General features: G+C 46.2%; 1 protein-coding gene across 4 annotated transcripts; it reads right to left on the bottom strand.

Annotated features, from left to right (window-relative positions):
- Positions 1-1178: 1178 nt before the first annotated feature.
- Positions 1179-13095, bottom strand: COQ7 (coenzyme Q7, hydroxylase). 4 transcript variants are annotated; one of them, XM_070566633.1, is made up of 8 exons: positions 12748-12840; positions 12093-12202; positions 7665-7843; positions 6395-6509; positions 5511-5650; positions 4834-4902; positions 4067-4145; positions 1179-1442 (listed from the first exon to the last, which is right to left on the bottom strand). In XM_070566633.1, exons 3-7 carry the CDS (start codon positions 7800-7802, stop codon positions 4068-4070), a joined length of 540 nt encoding a protein of 179 aa, XP_070422734.1. In that variant the 5' UTR covers positions 7803-7843; positions 12093-12202; positions 12748-12840; the 3' UTR covers positions 1179-1442; position 4067. The 4 variants fall into 4 exon arrangements, with proteins under 4 accessions (XP_070422734.1, XP_070422733.1, XP_070422731.1 ...); XM_070566632.1 differs by having other exon boundaries at positions 12767-12808; XM_070566630.1 differs by lacking the exons at positions 12093-12202; positions 12748-12840 and adding an exon at positions 12936-13095.
- Between the last annotated feature and the right edge of the window lie 1530 nt (positions 13096-14625).

Genomic DNA, 14625 nt, shown 5'->3' with positions numbered 1-14625 from the left:
AGCTTTCTTTTGTTCCCCTCGGTTGGGAAAGGTCATGTTTCCTTTTCGGGTCGCCTGGATCAAGAGGTCTTAGGAGGGCCTGGGAGAGGCTCCAGCGCGCTTATCGTACTCTCAAGGAGGTATGCCATCTGCAAAAGGTCAGGAGCCCCGAGGGGTCCCTCCTCCTCAAACTCCATGGAGACTGTGTTCCATGGGGGCCCGTTGCAGCATTAGAGGTCCCCAAATTCTGTAATAATAACCCAAACGTCCGCCGATAAGGGAAGAGAGGAAACAAGAGGCGGAGCGGCCTAGGGGGTAAGGCCTCCATCCCCTGGAGGACTCTGCCTCCATCGCCTCCTCCTCGAGGGGACAGGTGAGCACGTGTCCAGTGCGGGGCCTGAGCATTCAGGAGGAGGCAGATAGGACAGCCCGTGGGGAGGGGCCAGCAGTGTGGTGGTCCTCCTTGTAGCTCTGCTGTCACATGGAAGAGTGTTGCACCAATTGGAGGAACAAGGGAGATCTATACGTACTGACTTGGGAAAGATGGCCAACACAGATCACTAAATGAAAACACGAATGGTAGGTCAAGATGCACAATGTTCTTCCATTTAGGAGTAACCCAAACCCAAACACAGACACGGATGGATGACAGATTTTGAGAGTCTGGAAAGAACACGATGAATTATTATTAATGGTCACTTCTAGGGGATAAGTTTGGAAGGTTTTTTGTTTTTTTTTTTAAACGCAGATATTTGATTTTGAGGTATTCTGAAAAGTGAGAAAAAAAGAAAGAAAACAACGTACTGTCGTTTGTGGCCGACTGCTAACAGGTAACCGCAAAGTAAGGCAAGCGGCCAGGTTTGCCTTACTTACTCCAGCTGTCTGCAGGGAGACCCCCTGTCGCTGTGAAGACCCTCTAGCACTGTCAGAGTATTTCACCATGTGCACACATGCGTTATTTCTTACAGAAACTTCTTTTAGAAACAGGGCAATCTTGTGGTTGGTGCACAAAAATTTAGCGACTGCCAGGCACTGTGCCAAACTCTGAGGATACGGGAATGACTACGATGGCCTCTGCCTTCCAGGAGTTCAAGATCTAGTTCCGTGCTTCTCAAACATGAATGTGCTTCCAGACCACCTGGAGATGTCTGGATCAGTTACCTAGTGCCGGGTAACAAACCACCCCGAAACCCAGCGGCTGCAAACAGCAAACGTTTATTATCTAATGTGGCTGCTGAGGGTCAGGAATGCAGGCGTGACTTCGCTGGGTGACTCTGGCTCCGGGTTTCTCCTGAGGCTGCTGTCATCTGAAGGCTTGTCGGGGCTGAAGGCTTCACCTCCGAGAGGCCACACAAACATGGCTGTTGGCAGGAGGCCTCAGTTCTTGGCCATGAGACCCTCTCCAGAGATTAACTACTTGCGTGTCCTCACCACGTGGCACTGGCTTCCCCCAGAGAGTGATCCTAGAGGGAAGGGCACAAGCTGTAATGTCTTACATGACCTGGCAGCCTTGGAAGTCACACGCCATCATTTCTGCCACATTCTGTTTCTTAGAAACAAGTCACTTAAGTACAGCCCACACTCCAGGCCAGGGGAGCATCAAGGAATGTGTGGACATACTTTAAGATCACCACATCTTGTTACATGCAGATTCTGATTCAGCAGCTCCGGGGAGGAGCCCCACATTCTGCACTTCGAACACCCTCCCAGGCGACACCACTGCGGCTGGTCCGTGGACCGCACTCTGAGTAGCAAGGAAATCCAACACACGTACAAAGAACTAGACAGCGCAGATGTCCTCTTTGGAACTACGCTGCTTGCAAGAATAACACCCTTTGTCATCCTGGCATCATCTTTGGATGGGGTCCAATTTTAAAATCACATTTCCCCTGAAAGGTCAGAGCAGTGAAGTAAGGGAAAGACGAGATTACCTCGTGAATACACGAGGACAAGCTGTAATGGAATTAAATCAAAGGAGGAATCAGAAAATCTCTCTAGTCTTGTGCTGGAAGATCTCAGAAGCATAAGACAGCAGCCATGGATTCTGAAGGGGATGCTAAACAAACAGCAGCGAATCTGGGCCTTTAATCGGGATTGTACAGTGTGTCTTCAAAGACTGCAAACCTTAGGAAAGTAGCTTCGATACAGGAGGGCGGGAACAACGCCAGCATCTCAGAAGCTACGGCCTCTATGTGCTCTGCTGGCTTGAAGGGTGGCACGTTGAACACACCATTTCCCCAGTCAACAGCCTAGGTTTGCTTCCAAATACACATAAAACTATAAATCCTCTATTTTTTATTGCCGTAGATTCACACACTGTGAAATTCACCCTTTAAAGTGTACAGGTGAATGGAAGGAAGGTCATTCTCTTTGCTTCTTGCTGATGATTTAAAAAACCCCACAGGCTAGACAGCCACATGCAAAAGGAGGAGTTTGGACCCCTACTTCACAGCACATACAAAAACTGACCTCAAAACAGACTAAAAATCTAAATGGTAACACTAAACTCCACGGCTCTTAAAAGAAAACATACGGGTAAATCTGTGTGACCTTCGATTAGGCAACAGTTTCTCAGATACAACAGAAAAGCACGAGCAACAAAAGAAAAAACAGATAAATTAGGCTTCGCCAAAATAAACTTTTGTGCTTTAAAGAACACCATTAAGAAAGTAAAAAAAAAGGGGCCAGCCCAGTGGCAGAGCAGTTAAGTTCGCATGTTCCGCTTCGGCGGCCCGGGGTTCCCCGGTTCGGATCCCGGGTGCGGACATGGCACCGCTTGGGAAGCCATGCTGTGGTGGGCATCCCACATATAACGTAGAGGAAGATGGGCACGGATGTTAGCTCAGGGCCAGTCTTCCCCAGCAAAAAGAGGAGGATTGCTGGCAGATGTTAGCTCAGGGCTAATCTTCCTCAAAAAAGAAAAAACAAAACAAAAAATAAAAATAAAGATTAAAAAAGAGAAAGTGAAAAAAAGACCCACAGCAAAGAAGAAAATAGCTGCAAATCATCTCTCTGAATAGGGACTCATACAGTCCCTGTGTACAGTACGGCTAAATGTACCAGGAACCGGAAAAGACGTTCTGCCCTCCATGAGCTCACAGTCTGAGAGAGGAAAGACATAAAATGCACACTTATAAAATAACGCAGGCACGACGCAGCAACTGCACAGGAACTTGGCTTTTCAGCTGTTAACCGACGGCACAAACCCTCCTACAGACGTGTGGGTGTAACCCAGCACCAAAGGGTGTCTCTAACTCTCCTCTCCCGTGTTTAATTTACCGCAATTAGTATCAGAAGACAGCCTCACCTGATCACAGACAATTAAATAATCCACAATGTAGTATATTCTATGACGGAAGTAACCCGCTCTCACTCTACAATTCAAAATGGAAACGACGACAGTCCTCCACTCACCCGATGGACGTGACAGTCTTGCTTTTCCATCTTAAATGCCCTCATGTTTTAAATTACCTCTTGTCACCAGTAAACTCAACAATTTTTTTTTTCTCGTGAAGATTCCTGTTACTTTCTTTTTTTTAAAAGTTTTATTTATTTTTTTTTTTTGAGGAAGATTAGCCCTGAGCTAACAGCTGCTGCCAATCCTCCTCTTTTGGCTGAGGAAGACTGGCCCTGAGCTAACATCCGTGCCCATCTTCCTCTACTTTATATGTGGGACGCCTGCCACAGCATGGCTTGACAAGCGGTGCCATGTCCATACCCAGGATCCGAACCAGCGAACCCCGGGCCGCCGAGAAGCAGAACGTGCGAACTTAACCGCTGCCCCACAGGGCCGGCCCCTCCTGTTACTTTCTTAATGATTCATTCTTGATGTTTTGAGGAAAAATTAACAATGGACCAAACAAGGCTAAACTTTGTTTGCTGAAACTAGAATGCAGCTGGTGAACCGTCAGCCTTATGGCATGACGCAGCAGAGAAAAGAATCCACACTGGAGAGTTTTATTAACAAAAAAAACCTCTCGCCGTTTATCAACAAAATTCACGTAACAATAATTGTGCATTTCCTTTTCTGCCAGTGGCACTTGTTAAATTACCATCATCTTTCATAGACAAGGAGAAGTGGACATACTTCAGTATCTTTCTGATAAATATATCGCCACTCTGCATCCGACCTGGATAATGCTCTTGAGAATGGCATATGCTGGAGCCTGTTAAAAACAAGAAGCAAGCAAAAGAAACATGTTATATGTTCTGTTTCAGCTGTAAGACGCTAGCGTGGCATGGCAGGGGTGAGACTTCTCTGGATAAGAAATAAGATCTAAGAAAAAAACTTACTTTATTTTATTATTATTATTATTATTTTTGAGGAAGATTAGCCCTGAGCTAACATCTGCCGGCAATCCTTTTTTTTTGCTGAGGAAGATTGGCCCTGAGCTAACATCCATGCCTGTCTTCCTCTACTTTATATGTGGGACACCTGTCATAGCATGGCCTGACAAGTGGTGCGTAGGTCCACGCCTGGGATCCGAACCAGTGAAGCCCAGGCCGCCGAAGCGGAACTTGAGAACTTAACCGCTGTGCCACTGGGCTGGCCCCACAATTTATTTTAAATTGGAAGAAAAACCTATTCAAAAGATTGGAATGCCTCTGCTTCTGCCAAAACATGTGAATCACCCAGCTGCTCGCTGGAAGGGAAAAGCAGCTGCTGGGGCGGAGGGTACGGGAGGAAGCGACAAACAAGATCCCTCTGGGGACAGAGCGCGGGCTTGCTTTCTGGCTTACTTTCTTTTGCGGTCACTTTGAAATCTACTTTTCTGGGAACAGAAACTTTCCCGCCCCCCAACCTTCCAAGTCAGGCCCCAAAGCAGCCCGGGCAGACAGTAGGGGGATGCCCACCAGTTCCGCGTCATGTTCGAGGCCTGTGTCGTGGTGCTCAAGCTCTTCATCCCGGAATTTCTTTATCACCTGGTTAAATGAAAAGAAATCGAAGCGGGTCAGCATTCAGCTCTCCTGCCGTCTGTCTTATTTTGGAGGCTAAGGCCTTGCAGTATCGTCTGAGAGGAGGCAAACTTTCTTTGCGGGCTGGAAGGCCCCTGTCTCAACCAGTCATCTCTGCCACGGGAGAGGGGACAGCAGCCATGGCCGTGCAGACGAATGGGCGTGGCTGTGCTCCAATCAAACTTCACTCACAGAAACAGGTGGGCAGCCACAGCCATGGTTCACCAACCTCTGATACAGGCTTAAAAAAATTCAACGGTCCCTTACTTACAGTGGAAAATTATCAGAGGACATCTACTTGCTCATTCACTTACCCTGAAGGGTTCATGCTCGCAGCATTTGCTCAGGACCTATCAAAGGCCTGGAAGAGGACAGAGTACAGGCCTGGGCTACGGGTTCTGGTCCCGGCTCTGCCCAAGCACGTGCCCAGAGCACACGGCTTCAGCGGCCCCTCCGTTTCCTTCAAGATGAGGCACTGACCTAGATGTCTAAGGCCGCATCGTTCCCTAACGTTCTATTGTTTTCTCTTCTTACCAAATTGCACGTCAGCCCCCTTCCAGAGTGCAGTCAATCACCTGCAGGAGTTCCTCGTACTTTTCGGGGTCCTCCTCCATCAGCGTCCTGATCTGGTTGTTGTAGTGATGTGCGATGGACTCTTCCACAGCCACCGTGCAGGCCATCGCGCCCTCCTTCCCGAGCAGCGCGGTGCCCGCGCCTGGAGGGTCAAATCCAGAGCAGTGAGGGATGGGGCAGAGACCGGGAAGGGAGTCGAGCCAGGTCAGGGTTTGTGAGCCTCGCCACTACGGACTTTGCGGCTGGCTGATTCCTGGTGGTGGGGTTGTCCCAGGCATCGTAGGATGTTTAGCAGCATCCCTGGCCTCTACTCACTACATGCCAGTAGCATCCCCAGTTGTGACAATCAGAGATGTCCCCAGATCTTGCCAAGTGTCCTCAGGAGCAACGTGCCCCCGTTGGGAACTACTGTTTCAGGTGGTAGCCTGTCACAGCGGTAAACCCAGAGTCACACAGTAAGAATGCTTTTCTCTTTTAATGCTCTTTCTAACCCTCTGAGTAAGACAAGGAGAAAGCCTTCACGTGGGGAGAGTCTGTCTTTGATTTTTCTGAACCATTTACGCTTCTCCCTTATGAAGAGTGAGCAAACTCAGGCTTTGAACCTTTATCAGGGAACATGCGGCCACGCCTGCATCACTCTAGATTTTTTTTCCCTCTGTTGTGTTTATTTTTACTGTCCCTTCTATTTATGAAAGTACTGGTGTAAAGACTCTATCTTAAATAAATTTAAGTAAAACAAAAAAGCCAGGGAACTTAACGTTAGGAAAATAGTCAGTAAATAAAAAGGCTGTAAGAGGACACAGCGAGAATTGTGGAATCGGGACTTCGGCCAGTTAATCCTCCCAGATCCCTAAGCTCGCATAAGCTCTTCCGGATGGGCACGTACCCAGTGCGAACCCCACCACGTTCCAAAAGGGCATCAGAATCGTCGGCCGCACCCTGAACGTAACCATCAACTCACTGAACTTTTTCAAGTGGTCCTTTTCTTGATCCCACATTTTCTGTAAGAAACATAAAAAGTAAGAACACGAGTATTCCATAGAGGCCGCCTGCTGTATACCAAGGAAGCTCCACGCCACGTCCACGTGGGAGAAAGAAAGCAAAATGGGAACAGAGAAGGGATGCAAACTGCCGCTCCAGGCTGAGTCACCAAAGGAAGAAGCAAGACTGGAAAGAATCCTGGCTACAGAGAAGAGAGTGCCAATGAACCAAGACACGAGCCTGTTATCTCAGTTCCAGAGAAGCGTGCCGCGTGCCACGGACCACGGCTCCTCAGAGCCACCACGTGCCTATGATACCACGAGGGTCACCACCCACGAGAAACGAGATGCTTCAGGAGCCCATAAAAAGGGGGAGGGCAGGACATTAGCTATGGTGCAACTCCCTTCCAGGCTGCGAGAAGGGAAGTCTCACTTCCATCGGAGGGAAAGGGAGCATGACAGCAAGAGTCAACACACGGCACTTCCTAGGTGCCAGGTGCTGTCCGATAGCCTTCTGTAGGCAACGCACTGAGTCTGTGAAGGACAGACTGTTACTATCCCCATCATGCAGATGAAGAGAGTGAGGCACAGAGAGGTTAAGCACCTTGCCCAAGGACTCAGAGCAGGCAATGTAACTTGTGCTGAGTGTCTGTTACATGCCAGGCACTGAAATAGCTGCTCCACACCAGCTCATTTATTCCTCTCGAAGAGCCAATGAGGTAGGCGTTAGCAGCCCATTTTGCAGATATGGAAATGGAGGCCCAGAGTCCTCATGTGACTTCCCAAGGTCATGCAAGTACCAGATGGAAGAGAACCATGGATCTGTGTGACTATGATGCCCAGGCCCCTCCCTCTGCCTCTCAATATACTTCCGCTGGGGGCAGGATCACCACCTCTGGGCAGCCAGTGCTTTCACCTAATGCAGTGAATGTCAACCCTTTGTTCCTTACTGCCCGCCCCCCCATGACATTTTAACACTACAGAGACACTGTACATATAAAGAATATTGTGCATTTCCCTCTTCCTTCCCTGCCCCCCCGCAATAACCAATGTTCCCTCTCTTGGGGAGCACAGCACCTCCCTTGGGGATGCATGAGCGAATGTGATTCGCTCCTTGAAGGCCTTTGGATACCCCTGTCCAGGAGGTCAGGCTGAAAGACACACAGGAGTGCCCACCTGAATGACCGGCCCGACGCTTGTCCGGCCCAGGACGGCCATCTGCCCTGCGTAGATGCGGTTGGCTCCATATTCACCTGCATGATCCACCCGGATTATTCGATCCACAGCTGCCCAGTTGATATTGTCTAAGGTCATTCTTGAACTGCAAAATCTGACACCGATTCTTCTTCCATAAGCTGCAATGCAAGTGTTTATTCTTCGTTACTCTCAGGTAAAACTGAGACATTTCCTTTCACAGACAGAAGGGGGGCCCTTAGAACAAAGGTCACAAATGAGCTCCCCATGGGTGGGATACACTCCTAAGTGTATTCTGTTTAACCTGCAGTGTTTTTTTAAAAAGTGAATTAGCTACCAACACTTAAAGCACAGGAGATTTTACCTCTTTAGTAAGATTTCTGGCTTTCTGGTGTCACTTTAAGTGTATGGGATCTGGAAATACCGAGCCTGTTTTCTGACCGAGCACTTAGCGTGGCAGCTGCCTCTAGACGGGCACAGCTCTCCAGTCCACCCGCCCCTCCCAGCTCACTTCCTTCCCAGCCCCGGGTGCACCAAACCCCCTCAGGGAGCTTTCAAAACCATGGATGCTCCTCCCAGCCGATGCTTTGGACACAGGGTGACGGGGCAGGCTTGGTGGAATTCGGGGTGGTTCTGCACTTGAACTTTTCGACTGGATGGGGTTTTACATGCCACACTCTAAACAAAGGAGGGTGCGCATGGAGTGCTGAGGCGCGGGGACCCACCTCTGATGCACTCCTTCCCCCGCAATGCCTGCTCCATCGCACGGAGCATGTTTGACTCAAGAAACTGGTGGGGACAGCCTGGTGGCGCAGCGGTTAAGTGTGCACATTCCACTTCGGCGGCCCGAGGTTCGCCAGTTCGGATCTCGGGTGCGGACATGGCACCGCTTGGCACGCCATGCTGTGGTAGGCGTTCCACATATAAAAAGTAGAGGAAGATGGGCATGGATGTTAGCTCAGGGTCAGTCTTCCTCAGCAAAAAGAGGAGGATTGGCAGCAGATGCTAGCTCAGGACTGATCTTCCTCGGGAAAAAAAAAAAAAAAAAAGAAACTGGAGAGTCCGAGCTCTGCAAAGTATAATGTACTGCTCAGCTCTGTGCCATCAGACAACGGGTCACCGTGCTCCACAGTCATGGTGTTACGTGGAGAATGATTTTAGCCATCTGAGAAGGTCAAGGCAGCCTGTCACAAGTTTTTGCCTCCAGGTCCACAGACTGCAGGTTCCATCACACTGATCTCCCTGCCGATGATGAGGCTCAGGAACCAAAAATGATGAGCTCGCTGAATTTCTCAGAATAACCTTGTCTGCTTGTTCTTTCATTTGTTACTCCCACCCCAAGCCGCGTCAATGGGAAAGGACTTCAGAGACAACTCAGGACTCCTCAAAAACATTTACTGAGAGACAGCAAGAGGCTGAGCGACAGATGCGTTCAAACACACAGCTGACTCCCAGTAGGGAAGGGGTCGGATTCTATTCGTATTCAGAACACACTAGACTATTTCCCAGCACTGCACCACTTTCCAGATTTAGGCAACTAACAAGTAATTTTGGGGGGAACGTGTGTAGGATTGGGTATCGTGATATTTGCCATTTCTATCCTTTCACAATCTCTGCAAGGTATCTTTAAAAAGCATGGAATGGACCACAGAAAGGACATGGAGCTAGAGGCAGAAAACACATGTCCTGTCTCTAACACTAATCTCAGACAATTCAGAATCAGCATTTCTTTTTCTTTTTTTTTAGGTATAAATCTTCATGACCTTGGATTAGGCAGTGGTTTACTAACTATGACACCAAAAACACAAACAACAGAAGAAAAAAGAGAGAAACTGGACTTGATCAAATTGAAACTTTTGTGGTTCAAAGGAGACCATCAAGAAAGTAAAAAGACAACACATAGGAGGAAATATTTGCAAATTATATATCTGGGGGACTAGTGTCCAGAATATATAAAGAACCCTTACAACTTAACAATAAATAAATAACCAAATTTAAAAATGGGCAAAAGATTTAACTAGCTGTTTCTCCAAAGAAGATATACTAATGGCCAGTAAGCACATGAAAGGACGCCTGACATCAGCAGTCATTAAGGAAATGCAAATCAAAGCCACAATGAGATGCCACTTTATACCCACTGGAATGGCTATAATAAAAGACAGATATTTCCAAGTGTTGGTGAGGACACGGAGAAAATGAAACCCTCATATGTTGCTGCTAAGAATGTAAAATGGTGTAGCTGCTTCACAAAATAATCCCTCAAAAAGTTAAAAATAGGGGGCCGGCCCCGTGGCCGAGTGGTTAAGTTCATGCGCCACGCTTCGGCAGCCCAGGGTTTCACCAGTTTGAATCCTGGGCACAGACATGGCACTGCTCATCAAGCCATGTTGAGGCGGCATCCCACATGCCACAACTAGAAGGATCCACGACTAAAAATACACAACTATGTACTGGGGGTCTTTGGGAGAAAAAAGGAAAAAATTAAAAATTAAAAAAACAAAGTTAAAAATAGAGTTACCATATGATTCAGCAATTCCACTCATAGATATGGAACATATGTATACATATACTCAAAAGAATTGAAAACATATGTCCACACAAAAACTTGTACAGGAATGTTCATAGTAGCATGAATCGCAACAGCCAAAAAGTGAAAACTCAAATGCCCGTCAATTGATAAACAAAATGTAGTACAGCCATACAATAGAATATTACTTGACAATAAAAAGGAATGAAGCACTGATGGAAGCTACAACATGGATGAACCCTGAAACACTATGCTAAGTTAAAGAACCAGACACAAAAGGCCACACATTGTGTGATTCTATTTGTATGAAATGTCCAGAATAGACAAATTAATAGAAACTGAACGTAGATCAGTGATTGACAGAGGCTGGGAAAGGGGGAAATGGGGAGTGACTGCTAATTGGCACAGGGTTTCTTTTGGGGTAAAATCGTTCTGAAATTAGATAGTGGTGATGGCTGTACAAGTTTGTGAATGTACTAAAAACCACTGAGTCGTACAAATTAAAAGGGTGAATTTTATGGCATGTGAATTATAGCTCCATTTTTAAAATGTCATCTGGGGTCCCTGTGGCATGGAGAGCATGCTGAGGGATGTGAATTAAATCCTGCAAGCAATGGAGACTTTCTTAGTATTGTGTGCACATGTGCACACACACACACATACTCTTCTCCCACTATAGTTGGAAAACCGGGAAGGTGAAATCAACAAAAATCCCCCACGGTGCTGCCCCCTAGAGGCAATCAGTATGAACAGTTGTCGTATCTCCTTACGCTCCTGTTTGTGTTCCTACCGAGATTATGTTTTATGTACAATTTGTTATGCTGTTTTTTCAGTTACCTTAAACTTATTCTGAGCATTATTTAAAAATAAATTTCTTATCTAACTACAAGTTATTTATGGTGGAAACTTTGGAAAATATATAAAATTATAAAGAAGAAAATTAAAATCATCCATAATCCCACCAGTAAGAAGTAATCATTACTGAAATTTGAGTATATTTTATTTTGGCCTTTTTCTGAGTAAATGTCATTTTTAACGGCTATATAATAGGTCAGCCAGTATCACACATTACTTCCATTGTCACACAGTTAGGTTATTTCCAATTCTTCTCTATATAAATAATGATGTAATAAATATGAAGCTTTTCATAAATGGGGTTATTTCCTTAGCGTCTCAGAAATAGAATTACTGGGTCAAAGACTGAATATCTTTATGCCTTTATGATGTACTCTTAAACTGCATTCTAAAATACAGAATCACCTTTTCTTACTTAGCATATAATCCAGTTGTTAATATAACCTGATTTTTAATATAAACTTGGCAATAATCAGGTTAGTCCTTTTTAAGGGAAAACATACAGTAATAAAACTTTTCTTACTGAGTTATCCTGAAGAGAAGATATAGGAAGCAAAGTAACTTTATAAATGAAAAGAATGATTCTTATTCTGTTATGCTCATTGGCTCAACGAAGGAACATTAAAATTCATGTTCAACAGTCCTGAGTTTTGCCTGTATTGTTACACACTTTAAAACAACATAAAATAAAGTTAAGGCCCAGTGCTAGCAGCTCTCAAATGCATCATTTTATATTCATGCTTTCCCAAAGTATGAAACACATCCCAATGGTGGTACCTAGGAGGTTTTAAGGGGAGTATGGGAAGATCTTAAGTGGCTATGGACATGCATTAAACAACATCAGTGTAATGAGTTATTCTCTTTTCAATTCTCTTCCAATCCTTTTGATTTCATCAAGGAGGCTGTCTCTACTGACAGCTGGTATATTTTGAACACCTTCCTAACCCCTGCTGATCTCCCTTTTTTACCAGAAAGACAGTCTTGTGTTCAAGCCTCGGTAAGCAACAGTATCTAATATAATTTAGTACCTTTTTGTTTTCAGCGTATTTTTTATTACTCTATTTTGGGCAGGCGATACTGGTTTTCCGTTTACCCTCAGGATTTAGTTTCCGTGACATTATTTAAAAATGGAACACAGCTATAGAAAAAACACATTTAGTAATTAAAAGCACAAGTGGTATTGCTATAAGGCAAAGATCCTGAAGATGGTACACGAATGATTTAACTTTGAGAAAATGACCTCACAATTTTCTGAGATGAAACGAGGAGAGAAGCCAGGACCCAAACCCAAATCTCCTACTCCGAATCTCACGCTTCTCCCCCCGCCCTGGTGCTCCTTAAACTTTACACTGCACACAGATCATTCGCAGGTCTTGTTAAGAGACAGGCACAGCGACCCGGAGGTCAAGGATGGGACCTGACAATCTGCATTTCTAACAAGCTGGGTTGGGGGGGCGATGCTGCTGGTCAAACGACCGCCCTTGGCCTGGAGAGGCCCTGAGCGAAGGCTACAATGACACCGTGGGACACTGAGCTTTCAAGGTCGCCCACTGTCCTCAGCCCGGAACGCCGACCACATCTGCAGTGACGTCACAGCACAGACGTGCAAATACGTCATTCCCCAAAGCGGCCCCCGGAACGGACGCCCGGGAGCATCCCTGCGGAGAACCACCCTCGCCCTACCAGCCTTCTCGCAGCGCACCCCACGCCCCGCCCCGCCGGCGGCCCCGCGCTTCAAGCCTCCTAGTCGCGCTCCGTCGCAGCGCTGTGACGTATACACGCGTCCCCCGTGACCTCTCCGGCAAACGCCGCTGGCGAAAATTCCCTGGCTCGCCGGCCCAGCGCGCGGGGCGGCTGCGCATGCCTTTTACCTGAGAGAAGCTGCCGGGCGCCCGTGCACAGCCGCCACAGCGAGCGAGCGGCCGCCGCCCGGGCGCAGCTCATGGCCCTGAAAACAAAGGAGCCGCTCCCCAGGGCGACGCGGGCCAAACGTGCCCTTGGCGCACACTAATGACGCAAAACACACGTAAGACAGGCGCTACCCGCCTTTGCATCGATGGAAACGCTCCTAGGCCCCCGCTTCCATCTAATTGGTTGGAAATGGCAAGTGAGAATATTCTATTGGATGTCATCACTGTCAATCACTCAAGAGCCGAGCGTTGGTAAAGGAGCCTTGGGTTGCCATGGAGATGAGAAGGCTAAATTGTATTTTTTCAAAGATCCGGACAGAGTCGAGATTTGTCACTTAACTTCCTGGGAAAGAGGAACATGAGGGAATTCTTTCTGGCTTCGCCATCGTATTTTCTGCTTTGCCAACGTGGAGGGAGATTTTTCTCTGTATCAAACATCCACTTCAGTAGAAATTGCATGCTGAAATTAAATTCACCACACGGTCAATACAGTTATCTCTAGGTGTTGGGGCTGACAGGCAACTTTAAATTTCTTCCTAGTCCTTTTCTCTATTTTTAGATTTTCTACAGAGAGCATGTATTATTATTATTACTTTGTCTCCACTTTCCTGTTGGTGTGCGTGTATATTGGTGCAAATTGGTTTCTTGAAGGGTGGAGTGGAGAGGGGAGGTTTATCAGACTTTTTAAAGCGCAAATCCAATGTGTGGATGTAGGCTCATCAATTGCAATGAATGTACCACTCTGGCGGGGCATGTTGATAATGGAGGAGGCTATGCGTGTGTAGGGGGAAGGGAGCAGATGGGAAATCTCTACCTTCCTCTCAATTTTGCTATGAACCTAAAACTACTCTAAAAAAAGTCTTAAAAAAATTTTCGTTGGATATTTTTATAAAATTCATATCCACTGATACAGCAATCCTGCTTCTAGGGGTCTATCCAGCAGAAATAATTGTTCGAATTTTTAATGTATATATATGAGGGCAAAAAATCAAAGATGCGATCTGGAAGGATATAGAACAAAACGTTTAATATTGGTAACTTCAGAGGGTTGGGATTGTGAGAAGGGGCTTATCATTTTTTATTGTATACCCTGGGATTGTATATATCTTTAATCCAAGTTATTGTAAAACATTTAAGTAATTTTAACCTAAATACTTAGTGAAAGTGAAGGTGATATTAATATTCTCATATAAAGCCACTGATGAATAAATGACAAGAGATAGGATATATTGGAGTATATGAGGAAGCCATTTGGTTTAAAACTAATTGGGCCTGACCTGGTTTTTCCAAAAGGGCCTGACGTGGCCTGTTGAGCAGGCATTGTACATCTCCATTTACAATGTCCCAAAGACAAGAATGATGCCCTTAAAGATAGGGATGTAGTTTCCCCCTCATATCAGCATGTCTTTAAGGATAAGCATCTCTTCCTAAAAATTAAGGAGTAATTAGTGACCTGCTGTGCTCACCTTGAGACCACTGACCTGCTGTGCCAGCAAAGCAATCTCGTGATTATTAAGGGACATTCCTATCATGTGGGATGTATGCTCTTTGTTCCAAGACGGTCTATAACCATTCTGTACACCCCACTTCTTTGGAGTGCTTCCTTCCTTTGTGAAGGTACTCTCTTGGGCTATATAGTCCTTAGGGTTAA

Source organism: Equus przewalskii, chromosome 12 (genome assembly GCF_037783145.1).
Source record: "Equus przewalskii isolate Varuska chromosome 12, EquPr2, whole genome shotgun sequence".
NCBI lineage: Eukaryota > Metazoa > Chordata > Mammalia > Perissodactyla > Equidae > Equus > Equus przewalskii.
The sequence above is the reverse complement of the archived record's forward strand: the minus strand, read 5'-3'. Positions and strand labels throughout refer to the sequence as shown.

Coding starts and splice junctions, on each gene's coding strand:
- COQ7 (XM_070566630.1), bottom strand. CDS start 13,008: ATGAGCTGCGCCCGGGCGGCGGCCGCTCGCTCGCTGTGGCGGCTGTGC. Junction 7,844..12,935: donor CGCCCGGCAGCTTCTCTCAG/GTAAAAGGCATG, acceptor CTTGCATTGCAG/CTTATGGAAGAAGAATCGGT. Junction 4,903..5,510: donor AGTACGAGGAACTCCTGCAG/GTGATTGACTGC, acceptor TCATTTAACCAG/GTGATAAAGAAATTCCGGGA.